This window comes from Mycetomoellerius zeteki, unplaced genomic scaffold, assembly GCF_001594055.1.
Source record: "Mycetomoellerius zeteki isolate Tzet28-1 unplaced genomic scaffold, Tzet1.0 scaffold707, whole genome shotgun sequence".
In the NCBI taxonomy this organism is placed as follows: domain Eukaryota; kingdom Metazoa; phylum Arthropoda; class Insecta; order Hymenoptera; family Formicidae; genus Mycetomoellerius; species Mycetomoellerius zeteki.
The window spans coordinates 163,416-187,123 of record NW_017257728.1 but is presented as its reverse complement, the minus strand read 5'-3'; the positions used below and the strand labels follow the sequence as shown (position 1 = coordinate 187,123).

The 23,708-nt window shown below is 32.1% G+C and overlaps 1 protein-coding gene across 1 annotated transcript in view; it reads left to right on the top strand.

The window, feature by feature from the left end:
- Nucleotides 1–23,708, top strand: part of SK (small conductance calcium-activated potassium channel) — a 192,898-nt gene that overhangs the window by 32,875 nt on the left and 136,315 nt on the right. The window contains exon 2 of the mRNA XM_018458200.1: nt 23,570–23,703. Coding sequence (XP_018313702.1) covers nt 23,614–23,703 — 90 coding nt within the window. The 5' untranslated portion in view covers nt 23,570–23,613. The remainder of the gene's footprint in view (nt 1–23,569; nt 23,704–23,708) is intronic.

Here is a 23,708-nt window from a genome sequence, read left to right as displayed (position 1 = left end):
AAATTCTTTGAAATAAAATTATCTTTTATGTTTTAATCTCTAACATAAATAAAATTCAAAGTAAAACAAATTTACTTTTGGAAAAACTAAAACTTCTTAGGAAAGAAAAAGAATTATGTGACGAAAAAATTTGATATCTTCTAAACTTACACTTGAAATATTTTATACGTACGACGACTTGAAATATAAACAAGAACGCGAACTTTTTTGATCAAAAATTTATAGGTCATTTATGAGTAATATTCGCGATGATGTCTGCAGCCCCTCCGTCGAGGGGAATCAAATAAGTCTCAGCAAAAACAAGTGAAGACACAAAAAAGACGTTATTACGAATGAAGTGTTCGGGAATCCATTCTCGAAAGAACGCGGCTTCGCGTGCATTTCCGAAATAAATCATTGGTCGCTTTCTTTCTCATTCGCGTCCTTTTTTCACCGGCTTGCAAGTGGAAACTGACAAATGGTGTTCTACTTTTTGCCTAATTCCGAAGAAGCTCTATGTAGATACTTAATTTTTCCACGGAATAACGACCATTCTATATCTACGGATATTCCAATATTTTCTTTCGAAGTACGTATAATTTATAATTTAATTGCGATTAAACTCGTTTTTCAGAGTTGAACTTCAAGCTGACAAAGTACAATAATACAAATCTTTCTATCTTAAACTTATCGTAGGAAAACATGGTGTTCCTTTGACTAGTTGTACCTTTAACCATTTGAATTTATAAAAAATCTATTGGATATTTGTATAAGTAAAAATATGTAGTTTGTACTATGAATACTAGAGGTGTTTTATAACTTATAATTATAATAATGAAGAGAATTATACTCCTATGAAAAAAAAATCATTTATTGTTTTCAAGTATCCGAATGAAGTAATTTCAAGTATCCGAATGAAGTAATTTCAAGACGCTTTTTGATCTCAAAAAGTGTTGTATATGTATTCTGTCTTATGGGCTGGAATTGCCTAAAATGTTAAATAGATATTCAGAAAAAATTATTTAAAACTTAATACTGTCAATCTTAACCTATAATTTATAAAAGTAATAACAAATAGAAAGTGAGCAAGCGTTGTACCTTTTACCAGTAACTGTGCATACCTTTGACCACGGTGTCGGATAATTATTTAGTTTAGCTATCTTACCTCCAATATTAATAAAATTATGCTCATTAGACGCGATTTTGAATGAAATGAACGAAGGATATTATTTTTGCCAGATTCAATCGTTTCGTGCAAAAACAAAAATCGCGTCTTTGTATGGTAAATGGTTATTTTTATATATTTTTTTATATAAAGTTATATATGATGTAAAAAGACATTAAAAATATAAAAATATAAATAAAATTAAACTTTTGTTGAATATCTTATCTTCATACACACATTTTATACATTGATTAAAGATACAACACTCCCTGGTTAGAGGTACAACATGGGTGTTGTACCTTTGACCTAAATTCGATTCTTTTTCTAATGTTAAAAAAAATGTACAAAAGATAACAATTTAAATTTATAAAAAATATATGTTAGTGTCAACACTTCAAAGAATATTTTAGAATTTTTTGAATTTTTAGACATCAAAATACAACTTGCACAAGAAAAAATGTCAAAATTGGTCAAAGGTACACTACCTTCCCCTACATCTTGCGATTTCGGTCCCTTTTTATTCGGGAAATTTTTCTAATTTTAAATATTTTTAGATCTCTATTCCTTTGTGTATTCGATCTCTTCGAAACTTTTGCAACAAAAATTGCTCAAATTTGATACTTAATATCTAATTCATCTAATATGATCGCACATGTTAATTTGCATTCGACAAATTATTATTGTGATTATTATTATCGAATTTGACATTCTAGAATCATTACAGGACAATCCAACAAAGGGAGTGGAACAGGGTAACGCAAAAGCAATATAGATCGGTGTCTTCAAAGGTCTGCGTGTGACGAAGAAAGTTAATTGTATTCAGTGTACCTGCGGGATTCATTACGCGATGTAGAGAGCTGAAAAAAAGCTTTTATCGGTCGGAAGTATCCCGTGTAAAGCTTTGATTAGACGCGTTTGTACGCGACATTCCGACAGAATATATTTGCAATTACCTATTCTTAATTGCAGGCTAGAGACTAGTTTCTATCTTTTACTCGGCAGGCCTTCTCCGTCATCGATCCGCGAAGCCTCGATTGGATTTAGCTCTGACGATTGAGTCGGCTACTTCGTTACATTAATTCTATAGTATTCAATCGGGCTTCGCGAAAGAACTTTCTGTTTTCTCTCATGCGTTGATTTTCCTCTTATAGCATTTTCATCGTCATTCGGAAAATTACAGGCTTTCCTTTCGCTATACTTTTTTTCCCTTGCTAGAAATAATTCAAAAGGAAGTGGAATGAATTTGATTTAATCAATGTCTTGACGAGAGATATGAAATCACTTAACACAATCGTGATACTACAATTATTTTATTTTATCATAAAATCAGCGATGCCATTACAATTTATTAAAAAAATCATAATATTTATTTTAGATAGATCCCAACAAACAGAATGTCTAAAATCAACGCATAAGACAACTCTAAGATATCTTTAAAATTTATTTAAGATGTTTCATAAAAAAACTATCTTAAAAGATATCTTAAAGTTGTCTATATTTGTCAGTTTATTTGTTTTTATTTTGTTATTAAAATTTCTTTATGATTATTTTAATATTTGTGCCAATAAAGGCGTAAAATTAGTACAATCGAAACTTTCTATATAATATTAATTATTTATTCAATTATTTGAAAACAAGTTATTATTTAATTTTATTCAAACATCCTTATTGCTCATGTTTTGACCTATGATCTTTTCTGATTGCTTTGTATACACGAAGTTGATTCATCTATTATTACATTAATTAATAATCATGGCAAAATAATTAAAATCAACCGTTTTATCATTGTCAAGTTGTAACAAAGTTTATAATGTATTATGTCACGTTTATCTCATTTATTATATCGTTCCCTTACTTTAAATGTAAAATAATTAAAAAAATGAAGTTTTTCAGGAAAGAGAGAAACTATTTTTCAATTTAACAAAAAATTACTGACTAATCAAATAATATCGACAAAAAGAAATATACTCTTAGAAACATAGTCGAATGTCATTTATATCATTTTTGTTTCACAACTCTTAAAAGATCCACCTTTTTTGTGACAATTTTGATATTTTAACAAAATTATAACAAATCCAGAATAATTTATTAGAAGTAACATAACTCGAAATATCATCAACAGTTGTATTTACTTTGAATAATTAAAATGACTGAATTTAAAATAAATAAAATAATTTCTTCTTCAAACTTCGATCATTAAAATTATCTTAATTCTAAATATTCTCTGTAGAAGATTCTCCTTTTTATTTATAAAAACGACGCAATTCAAATGTGTCACTTCTGTAGAAGGTGCTGATCTCTTTAAAACCTTGAGAATGGCACGAGCACGTACTATTTGATGAACAGACTGTGAAGTTATTTAGTTTACTTTTGATGATTGATAGAGTAATCTTTGTCTAACTCGTTTATAATATGATAACTCGAAAATCACATTTTTTTTTAGTTGCGTCACTTTTGATGTAAGAAAACAACATTTGAATTGAATTATCTTCAGATTATTCTATTTTCTCATCACCATATGCTTTTGATACATTAAATTTTCATTGAAGAGAAATGAGCGCGTACATTCAGAGAGACATCTCTGTCTCGAGAGAGGAGGAGGAGGCGAAACCTTCCGAAGTACCCGGAATATGCGGAACCGGCTGAAAGGAGAGCTATAAATTTCTTGCTTCCTCCAGCGACTTTTCGCTTTCTATTTTCGCGGGAACGTTTTCGCGCGTACGTTTGGTGAGTTGGAAGATTGGTCAAAGCGCGCACAAGCCGCACAATGCGTGACCAGCACAAATACGTTTGCAGCGCAGAGTGCTGTAGCAGAAAGGAAGAGCAATCGTGCCCCGAGGTTATACGGTGGACATTTATCGTAAATTAAAGGGATCGAAAGGAATGAATGTCTTCTAAGGTCGAACATCGAATCCCTGACTCGAGGATTTCACCCTCTTCTTATCCACGCGTATCTTCACGATTTACCCTTCGGTCTTCGCCTCGAAACTGCGAATGATCATATATGCATGTATGTGTGCATGGGTGTAAAAGTGTATAAATCGCACGGATGGTAACGGATATTCCGGTACCAGAAAACATTCGGATAATAAAAATGTCTGATAAATTTCCGATGTTCATTCACTCTACGTTTCGAGAATTCCTGAGGTTCCGTCGAATCACTTTTTATTCTCATATCTCTCTCTCTCTCTCTTTCTTAATCCACATGGAGAGAATTTTTTCTTAGAATTTACCCTGAAAATATGACAGTCGTGGTACAACATTGTATTTCGAAGAATTTTAATGTAAATTTCTCCCATTCATTAATAAAAACTATTATACAATGAAGTATAAAATAAGTTTGATCAATTTTATTGAAATGCATAGTAAAAATCTTTAAAATATTGTATTGTACCACAACTACCATATTTTCAGGATAAATTTTAAAAGAAAATTCTCTCCGTGCGTCATTTACTTTTGAAAAATAACAGATAGTAAGTAATTGGATCAAACAGAATAATCTGATTCACATCAATATTCTCTCACTATTGAAATTATTATAAATCTTCACACACAACAATTACGGTAAAACAGTGAGAGCTGCTTTAAAACGTTGCATGTCCATCTGTGCTCAATAATTAAGTACTTATAGATATTTATATTTATATTACATATTTCGTAAATAAGTAAAAATTTTTGGTATTTATAAAGAGGCAAAGTAGCTTAATGGAGCAACCCCGAAGTTAAGCCATGAAGATAATCGGATTATGTATTATTAAAAAAAATGGAATGCTTATGTGTATATTAAAATTGAATCTTTATTAAAGTTTTCATGGTATGTATAATAATTTGTAATATTCTCTCTTTAAATGTCAATTGTACGAGCGTAATACACATTACATATATATGTATATTTGCACGGCGTATACGAAAAAAAATCAATCCGACATTTATTACTCACCCCGCTTCTTCCCTCAATGTTGATACTCTGCCATAAAATTACAAATTTCTGTCCATGGTATATATTATAAAATGTACGAAAAGAGTTTCAATGACACATTAAATGATCACTTAAATGTTGCGTTTACTTTTTATAACTTTTTAAAATTTTAAACGACTGCGTTTTTTTATATTTGTTAAAAATTTTCTTAGGCAAAAGGCAAAAGCAGTAAATGACAAATTGGGGAAAAGTTAGTCTATTCGCGGGACGCGGAAGTTTTGTTGGCAGAACGAATGGAGAGAAACAAGCAGAGAACAGAAATGCATCTCGCAATACGTCGTCTGGCTGTATCCATCCGCTCCCGCGCGGGCGGAAAATGGCGTTCCGGCGCGATGCGTTTAGCGATCCGATGATGGAAGCGTCGTAACAGCGTATGAAAGCGCTGCCGCCGTTGAAAGATCATCTATTTTTATACGCCAGTCCAGGATCCGGATGATAAAGCACTCTTGGAACTTTGCACCCCTCCTCCTATTTATAAACCCGGCATTTGGCGAAGGATGAACGTTGTTCTGTCCGCGGTAAATCTCATTACGGAAGTCAGATTCCGTCGATTTAGTTAAACACGAGCAAAAAAGTGTGACTACTTTACTTCTTTAGAAAATCGGTTAAATTGCAAATGCATATTAAACAAGAATATCCAGATTCATATTTTATTAATTAACATCTAATAATGTAAAATCTAATGTAAATTCCAATTTAAAAATATTACAAAAGTTTTGATTGTTTTCACGACAGATTGTATTATACATTTTATAAGCAAACTGTGAAAGTATATTTTTTTTAAAGTAAAATTTATATTTGTGATATATTAAGTTGACATACATTTTATTTACTAAGAATGTTGAATATTATTTTAAAATAAATATTTAAATAATATAAACAATAAATAAATTATATTTAAATGATATAATTACATTATATTAAATTTGGATGTATTAAAAATTAAACACAAAATTTTAACAAGGATTTGAGTGAAGTAGTTTCAATACAAATACAAAATATTTTTTACTGTATATATTTATTAGTTATTTGCGCATATCAGGTAGAGTAGGATAGAGCTAAGACTAGTTGAGCCAAGGAGCAAGTTGGAAAATGCAAATATCTAAGCAATTAAAATATTAATATATGAACACGTCTATGTTTGCATAAGATACCACAAAGACGGAGATTATTGCGCTGAATAGAATAATTCGTGACCGCGGCTGCTAAAAACCGAACACGTGCGTTTTTTCGTTTTTTAGTGCTTCAAAAGTAAATTTATTAGGTGAGTATTCTTTTTGGTCCACGTGGTAATTGAAGCGATTAATAAAAACCAGATGTGCTTTTTTATATAAGTTATTAGTGTATTTTTTATCTTTAATGTTCAAGTTATTATTTTATTTATGGATTTTTAGTTATAAAAAATATTTTAGTCTCGACACCGATATGAGAGTTACTGTTGGGCCAAGTGTCCTACAATTTTGTCAACTCAAATGCTCTTAAATGAAATCTGTTCTTATTATTTTTATTTTGTGTTAACGATTAAAGACATATAAAGATTATAGAGTAAAATTTTTAGTTTTTTTTAATTTTGTCAATTAAAACATTTAAAGAGTGAGTATACAAATTAGTATACATAAGATAAAAGCTTTAATAAAGATTTGATTAATGTACATAATCTTTCATTTTTTTAATAATACATAATCTTGTTAAACGATGATCTTCATGGCTCAACTCTCACCTTTCAGAGTTGCTCAACATGCCTGAGCACCTCACTGTGTATAAAATCCATTGAGTCTTTTCCTCTTTATAATCAACAAATTTTTTTCTTATTTACGAAATATATTAAGAATTTGTAATTATTAATTTACAATTAGTTATTGAGCCAGATGGACATACAACGCATTTTAAAGCAATTCTCACTATTTTATCACACTTGTGTAAAGATTTATAATAATTTTAATAAAAGATGTCACAACTAGACTTACTCTGGTTATCGTAGAATTTATGACAAAACGTTATCTCTATGTGTATTTCTTCTTGTCTCCCACCGAAGAAAAAACGTTGTTGGTAGACTCGCCATTATATAATGAACGGCGTAAGATGACCTGGTTCAGAACGACGAACCAGCAAAATCCTCAGTATATTAATTAGTCAGGCAAGCCTGACGTATATACTGTGTGTACACTGTGCTACTACTCCCGCGCGATCGATCGCACCGTATGGAGTACGCGTTTGCGATAACGTACGATTTCTCGATGTATTATGTTCTCCTATGGCGCACGCAATTAGTTTATCATAGTACACGAGATCCATTGCCTCCTAAACCTTTGAATTGGCTTAATCAGACGTTCAGGTAGGTTAAAGCTTGCTTCGAGCGACTGATGCATTTCAGGTAAACGATTCTAGATGTTGCGAGAAGCACACGTGCATCTAGCTCTTGATTCATTTAATTATAATATCTACTTACGGATGGTTGAAGGATTTGTAGATCAAGAGAAGATCTAAGAGAAACCTATACAAAAAGAAAAAAGAATGATTGCAGTTACTATAATATTTAACTGTAATTTGACTATAATTTACAATCATTTTTGATGCCAACTGTATATTTGTTGGTAGAACTATAAATATAATTCTATTGTTACACATTATGACAGTAATAATTACACTGAAAGAAAAAGGATAATTCTGGCAATTATAAATTGACAACTCTGAAATTTAAGTACCTGCAATTAGTTTTACAAAATAATAAAAACTAAAATAGTACTATATTTTTATAGACTTATATTATATTTTTAGTATTCTTATTACTTTAGAAAACTAATTATAGTACTTATAAATTTTAGAATTGTCAATGTATAGTTGCCAGAACTATTTTTTTCTCTTAGTGTATAATTATGGAATTCTTGAATGTAGTTATTTTACCATAAATTACAGTTATACATCATGAAAGCACTTTTCTCTCAGTACAGAGTACTGTTTAAAAAAAGATGTCATGACTTAAGGATGTCTCAAAGATTTAGGAACATGAAAGCGCGACATCGCGAAGCTCTGAAGGTAGATAACATTTCGAAAGAGCGTAGATCTGAAGTTACTTGAAAAATTCAAATTCCGCGAACGTTTATTCCTCGGTCGAACGTTTCTCTTATTTTCTGCATCCGAGGTGAACGCGGATGAACGTGAAGCTGCGAATTGAACCCGAATTGGTTGCATTTAAAGCTTTAAACGAATGTCGGACGGAGCGACGTGTCGCTTATCGTTAAGCGGTGTCAGTTCCTGCGTCAGTCGGCGTCCATAGTTATTTAAAGGCATCGCGTCTGAGTGCTCCCAAAATAGTGTGACGTGGCTGACGTGGTTTGCGAGGCATCAGTAGGTGCAGTAGCCCCGCGTAAAGAGAGCGCAGTATTCAATTTTATATCCATTACGAGACGAAAATGTTGAAATACTAATTCTCCGGTTTGAATCCGATTTCTAAATTAATTGGTTAACGGCGGATACAGTAAATTAAATAGCTTTTGGCATTTGGACGAATCTTAAACGTCAAGATGATTGGCATCGTGACTGATTAACTTTACGTGCCTTTCATTCAAGAGCTGCTAACTTTACAATATTTTCTGGTTCTAGAAACTTATAGCATATATCGATTAATGTTAATTGAAACTTGTCAGTTTCGCCGTTCTCCGTTCGCTCTCTTCATTTGCAAGCAAGTTTTAAAAATAGTACGTTGGTTGATATGATTAAATGACGACGCGATATTCAATTTCCTCATGTTCGGTAACGATTTTAGATTTTGTTCACGAACTAATGATAACGGCTTGTTGAGAGCGGCTGACACAAGTCTCCTTCGTGTGCCATTTAGCTTTTATTACAGTCAGGTATTCCCGACTAAATGAGAATCGACCCGGACATTAATTCGCTCGATTATTTTGCCATATTCTACTCTGCATTTAAATGAATTAGTCGACAAGTCGAAGATTAGTCTGTTATTTTGAAAAGAGTCGGATAGAATGAGCAAAAGACATCGTTCTTTTCCGCTTGACGTGGCAAACATTGATTTGTTTCGCGTGATTTCATTCCGATCGAATTTGGCCATCACGTTTACATATGTAAGTGCTTTGCCTGATAATATGATGCGTAAGTGGTGCGGATCTCTTGATGGGTCGCGTAAAAATTATTGGGGATTACAAAACTTTTTTCCCGCTCTCAATATGCAATTTATTTTAAGATAACTATAGTCGATATGACCTATCTAGGCTTTACGATTTTTTCAAATTTTTTGTTGCATTGGAAATTAATAACTAGTAGTCAGACTCAAAGCAAGAAACATTTTTAAATATTAATTAAAAGTATGAGACATTTTAAAATATTTACGTTGCAGTGAAGATTAAAAAAATAACGTTTAAGTTTTATTGGATACACATATATCCAATATAGCTTAAGTGTATACTTTCCTCTTTTTCGTACAAAAATATTACAGAAATGGAAAATAAAGCAATTCGATATTATTTTTACAAAATTATAAGTTTACTAACACATATTGACATCCTTATTGACATGTAATAATACTCAAAGACTTATTTTCTAATAAATAACTGACTTATTTATTTTAATTAAAATGAACTTATTTTTAGTTATAGTGGATCTTAATCCTTAAATTTGAGAGTGGTTTTATATGCATATCCAATTCTGCAAATCGCGCGCCGAAATCTTTTTCAGTCTTGAAACGCAATCATAAACACAACTAGAATAATAATATCACATATTATTGTAATATTATTATAAGATGCTTATTAACAAAATTATTGAACTGCTTTCGAATATTGCTACTAAAACAGTTTAATAATTTTGCTAATAGGCATCTTAGAAGGATATTAATAATTTGATGCTGATTGAAGCATCTTAAAAACTATGAATAATTTAATTTATTGTGATATTTACCTCAACTGGGATGACTTATTAATTTATTTACTTATCTCTTTGTCTACTTATCTCTACAATGTTTATAATGGATTAGAATGAGATATAAATTTTTTTTCACACATACTCGTGAAAATGATTGATGAATTTTATTCGAAATAGTTGCAGATTTTGATATTTATTGTTAATTTTTAAATTGTAATTTCGGATTCTTGGGAGAGAAATGACGACCGCCGATCTGTCGTTATTAATTTCACATGGTCAACGACGATATGTGATCGATAATGCTCAGATGACTGGAGGGTTTCTTACACTGGGGATTTACTTTTGAATTTTTTATTATGCTGAAAGTGACTCGAACAAAAGTTGAAACGTTCACTCAATAAAGAAGTTTTTATACATTTAAATCTATGCATCGTTTACAGCGCCTCACTTTTATTAGCCTATTCCTTATAGTCATTACAGTTTGAATGAGAATCCATGATGAATTAATAAAAGTATCAAAAGAATTTTACAATCGGTGAAGGTATACTCAATATGCCTAGGTTTGCCATATTGGTTCTACCTTATTAAGAGTTTCCTTTCTTTAATTGTAAACAAAACTTTGTGACGAAAATATGTAAACTAAATACAGTATTGTAAAGTATAAAGACCTACAATAATATGAACTGCTGAAATTAATAACCATACTCGATAGAGTATGGAGAACATAATTTATCTTTGAAATATATTTAGATAACGACCAACATTCTGCATTTGACTTCTCTGATAACAACAGAATGCACAAACTAAGTAATTAACTGATGCAAATAAGTTACAGTTTGTAAGACATACTAATGCTATTCACTGTGATAGTTGCACAGTTGAATTCACTATGTAACTATTTACAAATAAGCGAGTAAGTTTTATTCGATATTAGGTTATATTGGGTATAGTTAATAGGTAGAAACTATGTATCTTGAAATGTAAAAAGAAATTTGATTTTTTTTCATATACATATATTAAAACGACTAATTTTCAAAATTATAATTATTCTTCATTTAATCATTTCTCATTATTTTTTGCGAGTGAAAAAATAAATGGATCGCGTTGAATTTCTGTGTAAGAGAAGGGACATAAAAAAATTTGCGGAATACTGATTTTTATCAATAAAAATTTCGCTCTTAACACTCATGACCCTATCATGGTAGACTACTTTTTTATATTATTAATTGTAAATTTCTCGTTATATTATGAATCAAATGAAAAATTTTATGGGTCAAGAAGTACTTATATTCTGAATTTCGCAAACTTTCATGCGACTTTGTGGTTCAACCACTTATTCACGCTCGTGCCGAGTTTATAAAATTTCTTCGCATTAATCTGATTCTAGCACTTAGCTGAATAATGCATATGCAAATAAATTCTGATTATTCTCTACTATAATTACAAACTAAAAGGAATTCTCTACAAGAGAAAGAACAAATCTTTTATTTGTGGAACAAAACACGTTTGAGATGTCAGGTATGTGAATGCGTTGATTGATTTGGCGAACCTCCGTCATCGCCACAAATTCTCTCCGGAAAGCGGGGAAACATTTTGCTATTATCGGTCAAACGATATTCGTGATTTAAAGCGTACGTTGAATTCGTCACGTTTGCGCTCGAAGGCACTTTCGCATGGAACGAAAATTCCTAAGGGCATTCGTGTACAAAGCGTGCAAATAACTGCGCCACAGCCTGATCCACTGCTCGGCTGTGTCAAGATCGGCGAGAGTTTCTACTTCTCAGCGCGCTCAGGAGGAGCACTCAGCCGTCCTCCGCCGTCTCCCACGCGCAGTCAACCGTTTTTCCCTTCGCAAGTCCTATACTTGATTCACCCTCCGCACTTTCGCCCTTGCCGAGTACTTGCCGTAACAAGACGAGACACCGAGCGTATACGACTGTACTTTGAGAGGAGCGGCTTGAAAAATAAGGCCGACCAATCTCGTGGCGCGGCCTCTTATGTGATTCCGTGGTCAATATTGACAAACCCGGAATATTGGTCCTTGCGGTGGGACGTTTCGAGGCGAGAGTCCTTGCGGCTTGCAACGGTCGTGTGACTCATTAGCAAACAAATTGGCCGGTAACGGGGCCAAGTAAATCGATAAGGTTTCGATCCTGATTGCTCGCTTTATTGTAGAAGATTTATGAACATTAAAATATACATTTTAATTATTAAGTTGCTTGTATCACATAAATTTAATACTTGACACTTACATTTTAATTTTAATAAATTTTCTCTAAAGCAGTCAATCAGAATCGAAACTTTTAATTTACTTGACCTCGTTGCCAGCGAATTCGTTTAAATATTTAATTTAATTTATAATTGTGTTTAAATATTGTTTAAACATTTAATTTAATTTATATAACAAAGAAATCGGCGATTTATGAATCTAATATGTAAGTACATAAAATCTAGGTAAATATTTAGACACATACATTAAAAATTTACAATTTTTAATTAAAATAAAATAACAAATGGATAATAATTATCATTAAATAGGTCGCCGCTGCATCGGTCTAATATTAATCTGATTTAAAAAATTTCAAATGTACACGTTGGCAAACTAATAATGCGCAGTTTTTTTTGTCATTCTACTGAATGAGATTTATCGCCTTTGTAATTTTATTGTCTTTTTTAACCATTTAAGAACCCCTACTTATGGAGCGTGAAGTGCACCTTTGTAATGTCATGCTCTGTAAAGTGATACTTTCTCTGAGGCCGCTCTGGAACCTTAACACAAGATGTTATATGATATACATTTAATTAAAGTAGCGCGTTCCTTGAAGAATATTTTTGCCTCTAAATTGTGACAAATTTAGAATAAATTTGTGACAAATTTTAAATAGCATAAATTATATAATATATAGTCTACAAATAAAGATTTCTTTATTAATATTTTTCGAAAAAAAAAAACAGAATTTTTGAATTTTCAGTTTCTGCATCTCAGATGTCAAGATTTTAAAAAAGTGGAACGATGAAATATGATAGAGTACGAAAAGAAAGCATGATTTTATTGTAGTCTATAATTAATGACATGCAAATTGGAGCATTCTGCTCCTTCCTGTTATTATTGCGAAACTTATTTCTGAAAACTCAGAAGGAATAATTTTAGTTATAGTGAAAAACGATGTTATGAGATTTATATATACGATACACCGGAGAAATACAAATTTATTGAAGATATGACAGATAGGGACAATGTTAGGCGCGTTCATATCGAATGCTGGAAGATCAAACTGTTGTGGGTTAAGTGATGGCCTGAATGAACTCGGAGAAGTTGCGATCGTAATCACGCGCGACGGCATATGAATAAAGCAAACACGCGCTAATGAGTGTCGACAGGAATAAGCAGGCAAGAAATTTCCGGCTGAAGACCCATGAATAATAAATATAATAATCTCCTCGATTTGTCATTCGACATATTCATTCTTTTTCTGTGCTATTTCAATCCAGATGTTTTGCGATTTAATTCCTTCCTTCCTTGAAATAAACGCTAATGATAAATAATAACTGTCTCAAGATAATTATATCACGTATTTGAAATAAAGAATACACTGAAAGAAAGAAATATTGCAATTAATATTATTTAACTATAATTTATAGTCATTTTTGCTGCTAACTATATTTTTTGTATAATCGTAAATATAATTATCAATATTTGCTGTTATCTATATAAAATTATCTAAATAATTATCTAGACAAAGAAGTGACTTCATCTTAGCTTTATCTAGATTATTTGAATGTGTATTATCTCTATCCTTATCTTACATAAAAGAAGTATTATCTTTTTCAAATGATCTTAATGAGTAGTGATTTTAGTATGCACATCTCAGTGTAGGATTTTAAAACCTTTTTTAAATCTCCTTTTTTATAAATAGGATTATTTATATGTATCTAATGTTGTTAGACCACCGGTATTGTCCAGGATTTATAATTCCAAGCATTAACTTAACAAGTATCATTATCGCCTATTACCTTCTTTTACATGTAATTTATTTTATCCTTATCTAGATAATTTTTAATAAGTTATCTAAGTGCAACATTGATTATTATTACTAACATTATAATAGTAACAACTATAAAAATGAAGTTCCTAATCATATTTATTTTATCATGAAATCCATCAGGAGACACAGCAATGTCTCTGCGTTATACTCACAAATGTTAAACATTTCTTCTCTCAGGGTATTTTTAAAATTTGAAGAGATCACGTTTGAGATTTAAGATGGGGTATATAAGGTGGAACATTTGGCAGATGCTCCCATCTGTTCCTCATGGCCACTTCCACTTTTGGATCGGAGATTTTAATGACTAGGGCGTGACATGTTCAACGAGTTACCAAACTCTTTAGACGCGCAACATGTTTCTGAATCCTATTAACTCTCGAGCACCAGTAACTTTAGAGAAGTTCTAGCTGAATTCAAGATTGTCGACCTAACTTGAAATTTTTATCGCCCGGAAAGAAGTTTGGAATTCTTCGAAATAAGTTTGTGAGGTTTCTAACTAGTGTGAATGCTTGATTGAGGCGTTCAATAGAATTTACATGACGATAAATGCAAAGACGTAAGTCAGAGAATCTTTGTTTCAAAGCCATTGCTTAATTAACTGCAAGGAAGGTTATTGACTTCCCTTTTAGTAATCGACTTTATTGACTTTATCTAGAAAGTTCCTGTCTTATTTATCCATATTTAGAGAAAAAGACAATTATAGTAAGTATAAAGGTTACAATGACGCAAGTTTACATGTAGAATTAATGTATGTAGTTGAATAAATTATTTTGTAATTATCGCATCTATAAAATAATTTATTCAACTATATATATATTACATTAGTTTACTTATACTATATATATAGTACATTAGTTTACTTAATTATGTACATTAATTTTAGATATAGATCTGAAAATAATTTTGTTGTACTATCAAAATAATTATGTAGGGCGCTCAACCTGGTTGTTAGAATTTTTTGCAACATTGCCTATCATGTTTGAGTTTTCTACATAATTATTTGATGATTCAACAAAATTATTTTTAGATCTACAATCTAGCTAAATTTTTAGAACTTTAGCTGAATCCTTTTTTCCGTGTATATTTCTAAGTACGCGTATATTCAATTGTTTCCTGTTTTATCCTGTTTCTAATTTGATATGAGGAAATCCCGTTGACAAATCTGTTCCAGGACATTTCACTGTGTCGACTGAACAGTTAAAAATTCAAAAGGTTTGGATTTTTAGGAACTCGGCGGATCAGTCAATCTGTGAGAATCCTGCTTTCGTAGGAGGCACTATATTTGGATCTGATATCTGCTGTAGTCTGTCGGCTTGCGTGGTAAACCACATAACTCGAAATGGTAGCGGTAAAGGACACATAAAATGTGGCAGTCGGCCGTCAATCGTGCATCATAACTTGAGCGAAACGCACAGCTCCGTTTATGTAGTATTATTCGGCGCGCCGACAAGATTCGCTCTCGTAACTCCACGGCCGGGAGGTATACATGTGCGACTGACGCTCTAATTCCTGGTTAATTTCGCGGAGAAATCGATGAGACGGCCGACGGCTCGGATGGTTTAAGACTGGACTAATTTATAGCCTCCGTTGCATAACATCGCGTGACACAACACCGCTAGATACGCCTGCGACCCATAAAAGGAAATGCGAAACGTTCGCAATTTTTTGTCGCCTGATACGATACAAACGACGTTTACGAGGTGTTTGCGATAAGCATGTTTCATGAATAGGAGGAAATTTTTTTAAACGCTTTTTCCTTCTGCTTAACGAGACGAAAATATCGATCGACGATTTTTAAATCGGGATCAAAGAGGAAATTAAATTTCGCGCGGTATTAACATTTTTTAAATAAATTTTACATGCACATACGAATTTTTGTTTTAATTTAACATAAGATTAATATATCAGAAAGTAACTCAAATATTATGTAAAAAAATAACACAAAAATATAACAATCACAATTTTACGTAAAATGTAAGCAAATTATGGAAGCATATTTCTTCAGTAAACATTCTTCGATAAAATTAGCATGTTAAATTAATACATTTCATTTATATTTAGAATCTACGTTTCAGAGAATATTATTTTTATGTTATATTTGTTCTCTTGCTCATAGATTGTAGTAAAATATGAAAGGCTCTGAGAATAAATCAATAAACAGAAACGTAAAGTAATCAATAAGAATCCACGTGGTGCGCAATAGATAGACCTATTTCTATGACGGTTCGTATGATTTTTTATTATTATGTTTCATATTTTATGTGATTTTTACTATTATCTTTGAATTTTATGTGCTCGGGATGTATCAAAGATTGGAACGCTTACACTGTAGTTATACGAGAATAAATTTATGAACACATGACCTTCTAGTGTTGGTTTTATAGATATTTTATATTCTTTTTTTATTTATACAGATATTTATTCGTGAAATATACAATGAAAAGTGCAAACGTTTCGACTATAGGTTTTATGTCGAATATTACATGGAAAGAATGAATTTGCTGGAGTATTTAAAAATATAGCTGAATATATTGATATACCTTAAAAATAATTTTATTGAACCGTCAAAATAATTATGTAGAAAACACGTGTTGATGACAACGCTACAAAAACTTTTAACATTCTAGCAAACAATTTAAGCGATTTATATATTATAATTATTTTGATGGTTCAAACAAAATTATTTTCAAACCTAGGTCGACAGTGACTGTCAATTTAATTAAATTTTTAGATATTTCAGCAAAACAATTTTTTTCCGTGCAATTTAACACAAAATATTCAAGTAATAGAGTAATACATTGTGTATTAAATTAACATTCAGATATATTAAAAGTTCCTTATAAAGATTTTAACAAGGATTGGTTTTAACATAAATACGAAATGTATTTTACCGTGTAGATATAATTATTTCATTCTACATCTGAAATCTTACAAATGAAAGATGTTATCCAGTTGAAAAATGTGTATATTTCACTACAATCGTGCGGAGTCATCTCAAAATGAGAATCCAATCTTTTTGGCGTGAAAATACGAGATATAAGCGCGGATTCATACATTGTACAAGTTTGTCGATAGCTAAACCATCTATCCCACAATCTGTCATTTATTGTCTGCTTTTGTGTACACGGCCCAAAAGTTCGTATTTTTACGACAATGTCGTAATACACCCACGGCAGTCACTGTCGACGTCACATACGTTGCTTCCTTTCGTATCGAGCTATCTACAACGATGACGATGACGACGACGACGACAAAAAGGTTGTCCAGATAACAAAACGTGCATCCAATGCCGCCAGATGTTCTGCAGGAACGAATTGCGTCGTTGGAATTGACACGCTATGTTCGACCGATGTCGAATCGTCGATCACATCGATCCTTTGAGGATTGCGAGAGCCGATAGATGTAAAGCGAAAATTTAAGAAGTATGTATAAAATGGAAATTGCATAAATTACTACAGATTTTTATAGAATGGATTTTAAAAGTCAAGGGAGCTTCCCGAAGGGAAAACACGTTATTGATGCGTGGCTGATTACCCAAAGTGAAAAAGGTCAACCGCGATCAGACGGCTTTAACTACAATCAATGTTAAGGCTGTAAGGTGTGTATAGTCTTTAATGGGTGACTAAAATTGGAAATTTATACTTTCTGTATAAAAATAAATGTTATAAAATAGTTCAATAAGATCTATATTTATACCTAACAATACAATTTTTTGTAGTTTATAAGTGAAAATGTTCTCATTTTGTTCTCTCTTAATTATTAATTTTTAAAAATTTGTTCACTTCTTATTAAAATAATCTTTTAAATCGCCATCAAACCTTTTTATATTATTTTCAAATACAATACAGAAGAATCTGTTATTTTTTTATTTGGTTAAAAAATACGTGTAATACCTATACTTTTAAATCGTTGATATATGTAAACTGATTTTTCGATGTAGAAGCGACTGGACAGTCAGTGTTTATATAGATACAACGTTCATGCGACATAATGTCTAAATTTCACACTTTTCCTCAATTTCTTTTTCTCTTCTTTTTTTTCCTATTTAAGCTCTTTTTACAACGCAATAAACGCAGTTGAAATGAAAGGACTCAGCCAACGTGACGAATTCCATCTCGTTAACAGTCGCGACCATCGACCGTCAGTATAAATTGCGAAGTGCACCCTTCTCGCTCTCTAATTACGAACACGAGACAAGGGGCGACCCTAACGAGCTCGCGAGCGACGTCGTGATCACATCCATAAAGTCACTCCCAGACTCCATTCCGCAGAGAATCGAAACGCGGAACGTTGTCGTCGTGCGCACGTTCGGGTGGTAGGATCAACTACCCGTCTCTGTCTCGTATTGTGTCACGGGAGCTACGAGAGAAAGTGTGTGCTCTTGTACTCGCTTCGTGCGTGTGACACGTGGAAACTTTATTTAACTCTCGAATTGCATGATTCTACCCCACATGTATGTGGGCATTGCGCAAGTCATCGTGATCCACTTATCATCTTAATTATTCACGTTTATCCTCCCGGGACTCAAGGATCTACACTTTTAGCGCGATATGGGAGGGGCAATACTCGCCGGCATGTTTTCGAAGTGTCGGCAGGAATTACCGATATTGCTTGAACTGGGCGTTGCTGAATTAATGTACCAAGTAATATCCGCTAATAATTTGTAACGGTTTGGTTATCTTGGTATTGTTTGCGAAACGTAAGACCGATATACCTATACAAATGTGAAATTCGCGTGCTGATGTTATATTTCCGTTTACCGCATCGCTGATCTGTCTCGGAGCAATTTCATGTTTGATGTACACTCACAAGGGACTCATTTGCGACCATACATAAATATTGCATGTTTTTGATTTTTACTCGATAAAATACCCTTTCAAATGTATCTGCCCCGTTTTATAAGTAAATATAAGAGATACAGAATGGTCCGTTTTAATCAACCCACCAAAATATCTCAAAATTCCTAAGTTTAAAACAAAAATGTTTTAGACAAATGTTATACTTACAATTAGTTATTTGGGGAAAAAGACTCTGGCTGACCTTAAGAATATGTCCTTAAGGTCAAGTCAAGCTAAGGTCAGATCAATTTTAAGTCTCACCTAAAATTTCTTAAATATCAACCTCCATTTTTCTGTAATTAATATTAAGCCATTTTCCAAACACTGGTTACCAATTTTTTTCGATGAGAAGTTTCTGAGTCCTCTGCTGGCATTAGCGATCCTGTATTTCTGGATACAGTTATTACATTTACTTATAAAGCGGCAAGGATACATTTTAAGAGGTTATATTTTATCAAGTAAAAATAAAAAAACTTACAATATCGACGTATGTGGATCGCAAGTGGATCTCTTGTCAAAGAAAAAAGACATAGTGGTAACATAGCAACAACTATAAAAGTAATAATTATACAAGTTTTATATATAGAATTAATATAAATACGTATAGTTGAATAGACTATGTATTTTATAGTTATTGCAACTATAAAATCATTTATTCAATTATATGTACGTTAGTTTATTCGCCTATGTATATTTCCATATTTTACCTTTATTGTTGTCATCATTACGTTTTTCTCTGTGTGTCGAGTATCATGAGAACGCATCTCATCGTTATACATTATTCACCTGATATTTTCCATTTTTGATCGGTATTTCCTCGAAAATAGTGAAGGTGCATCAGAGAGGAGTTCTATGGACGCCAACATCCACCTTTCACCTTGCCTCTAAGGAGATGACGAATTTACCTGTATTTCGACGGCAAAAAATTACTTTGCAGGTCCTGGTGCTTGGGCTCTTGGGAATATGAAGTAACGAGTGAGAAGCTCGAGCGAGGTGTTCGAGGATAAGGCTGTTGAAAAATTGAACACAAAGGAGGCACATAAGCTTGACTGGCTTACGCGATGCGTAGTTTCTTATCCCATGTGTTGTGGAGGAGCCACTCGAATAACTTTTACGAGTAATATGGTGTTGCTACCAGAAACATTATTGCGAAGCGACCGTATAAATTTTTCTTCCTTTTCTCGCTTATACTATATAAGGCCGGCTGCCTTACCTCGCGTTTGTATGAAACGCGTGTAAACGTAGGTATTATGTGAAACCTGGAATAATAAAATGACACACTGTCATATTAATTTACTTACACCTTAATTTCATTATCTCGTTATTAATGGGGTAAATAAATACAAAAAGAGGAGAAAAAGATTTTCTTGAAACACAGAATAGGAATTGGATGCGCGTATCCTATGCATTAATAGTCATTCATTGTAATTTTTACATAAAAAATAGAAGTTTATTTAATTCTAGAATGACACACTGGGCATGGCACATCCAATCAAATTTTACTCATAACTTTTATAAAAATGAACATATTGTATCAAATTTGTTTCAAATCAAAACGCCAAACATTAAGAGACTTAACGGTAACATGCGAATATATCTTTGTTAATAAAATGTTATAACAATAAAGGAATTTCAAAAATTTATATTTGAGAAAAAATTAAGGTAAAAGACTTCTTAAATAGAATATTTCGAAGACTAAAAACTTTGAAATTAAAGAAAAATATGCCATAGGTAAGTATTTAAAAAAAATTTGCGACACGCTAATTGTAATATATTGATTACGAACTTTTGATCGTTCTTATTAAAGATTATTCGCTAATTAATGCTGTCCTTTACATCAAAGAAAAAGGCTATTCTATAACGTATTTAAATTTATCAAGTAGATTAGCAAATTTTCAAAATTATAAAAATATTCATCTTTGACTTTCGAGAAAAACTCCTGGATATGCCATACCTACGTGTATGTCATTGTAGGGTCAATCGTACATTTACATTATAACTTTAAATATACATATACAATATGAAATACAATTTTTTGTTACTCTATTTATTTATTTAAAAAGGAATAAATTATATGAATTTTCCACTGTGCTTTTTTTATTCTTAATTAATTTGAAATTATTTTGACTTGCTTTCTGTCAACTGCAGAAGAAGACTAGAACCTCTCTATGTGATAATGTATTAAATTAATTTTGTAGAGGATGCCTCCCATCTTTGCAGTGGCAAAGCTACGAACATTGGCCTAATAGGCATCAGCCTAGTTTGCCTTTATTGTCGTCCTTAATATCGGTCTTATAATAATCTTGTTTATAATTCACTTATATATACACTTAGCAAACGCTTAATTGTATCTAATGTGGTTTTTATGCGATCATATCCTGTGACAAAATTACTCTACTAATGGTGCGCGCCATTTTACCGATATTCAATTTTCGCGACTGTCGAAAGAACGAAATTTTCCATGTACAAAAAGTGCCTGCGATGTTAACGATTTGCTCGAATTAGCGCAAGTAGCTAAGTGCTAAATTGAGTCGACGAGAAGAGTCGGAGAAACAGGTGACGTTGTTATAGACGTTGTAACGACGTTTTCGAAGCCACGAATTTTATCGTTAAGCCAGAGAGCTGGAGAAGTTTAAGTAAGCAGCTTTGCCTTGCGATTCCTGTATACGGCAATATATATGGCAGTTGTTTTCCAATAAAAATTGTGTGCCATCGACTTCTTCGTATTTCCAATCCCGACATAAAATTTTTACCAAAGCGAGATCCGTTTAATATTAATTGTACACGAAAAAAATACTACGATTGCCACAACTGGAAGTAATGATAATTTTCGCTCATCAATACATTTAAATTGATTGTGATAACCGTAAAATGGACATATCTTAACAACCATAGCCTTAAGCTACAACCATAGCATTAAAATATGTCAATCTTATGGTTATCGAAATCATACTACAATTCTTATGACCAAAAAATGTATCGATGGGCGTCTTTTGATCGTGGCAACTGTAGCCTTTTTTCCATGCATATTAATTATATTTGTTTTTCTCACGTTTTTAATCTATATCGGATTCGAGAGGCAGCAACCGTCGTATATAAATAATCCCTATGCCACTTTCCGTATATTGTGCTCCGCGAGGCGGAACGTTTTAAATGAATCACCCTATATATATTAACGTATGTACGTAGGTGACGAGAGGCTCGTCAGTGACCTAACCGGTCGACGGTGCCTAGCTTGGTAAATCTTGCGGCGAGCCATGGCCGGTGCATCTCGCAACGGAAATCTCAAAAGGCCACAAATCGAGCCGAGCACAACCGCGTCTGCGGTCGATACTCCTGAAGCACTTTCGGAAGGTGATACTCGAAATTTGCCGTGACTACCGCTCGGCGGCAACCCGGAAACCGATATTCACGTAGATCTCTCGAACTTGCGCCTCGCAACTGATTTCGTCGATGTATATATGTTTTCTATTCGAATCCTCGATTTTACAATTTGAAAATGGAGCGAACGATGAGGTGGGAATGGACTAAACAAAGATTTATAAAATTAAATACAGTCTTACACAATTGGAAAAAAATTTGTGATAAATCACATTTCACGAATCCAAAACAATCAAATTTTTATTAATTTATATTAATTTAACAAGATGAGTATATATTAGGAAGTAACATGAATATTATGCAAAAACACAAAAAATGTAACACTATATCACAATTGGAAAATAAATCGTGGAAGCATATTTCTTTAGTAATATATCAGCATGATATATCTCAAAAGTATGAGTTAACCTTCTTACTGCATCAAGTGTTTTTTTTTAACGTGTTTGAAGACTTCGTGAAGTTTTTACTTAATATATTAGCACCCAGAAAAATATAATTTAATAATAGACCAAAACCTGATGTATATGAGGTGTTATAATACAGTAAAAAATTATAACAATTACATTGTAAGTTCTTACGTAATTATTATAATTTTTTAATGTATTATAACTATATTTTTCTGGATATTAACATAACGAGCTGGTTTTTTTTTATTTTATAATATATTATTTTATAATATAACACATTATCGCTCCGAGTGCACTTGCACATGATTCTTATTTGCTCTTATTCTCTTTTGATAAATTTGAAAATTTAAGAGTCCTTATTATTTGGTATTTTAACTTCATATTTTTTTCAGTAAAAAACATTTATAATAAACTGTAAAATAAACATGTACATTCGTCTTTTATTCATTTATTTTACAATTAGAATTTGTGTTTTAAAACTACATTATTTTTGTATTATTTAATTACTTACTCATAAATTGAGTTATTTTAAACTAAAAAAATTTAACATAAAATATTAAAATAACACAATAACAATATATGAAATTAACATTTGGATATGTTAAAAATTCAACAAAAAATTTTAACAATGTTTGATTTAACAAATACAAATATTTACTGTCTGTAAAGTTTAATAAATTAAATTTCTTTTTCTCTCCTTTTCCTTTCTTTATATTTGAACTAAATTAGATCAAATAAAAAATTTAAATATCAATCATGGCTGCTTGTAGATTGGATCTCATCTTTGGGGATATACGGGAAATCCTCTAGTCATATGCGTAACACATTACAACCTAGATTTACGGATCTACCGAGGATCTTATTGGTAAATGGTTTCACGATTTTCGTTTCAGGGGATGACAACGTAACGTAGCAACGGACTACTAGCCGGCACGAGATGAATACGAACGGTAACGCGGTCGGGCAGGAAGGTGGTGCCGGTACCGATTATGGAAGTAACGAGGAGACGGCGGCTCTGTTGGGCAGGCCACC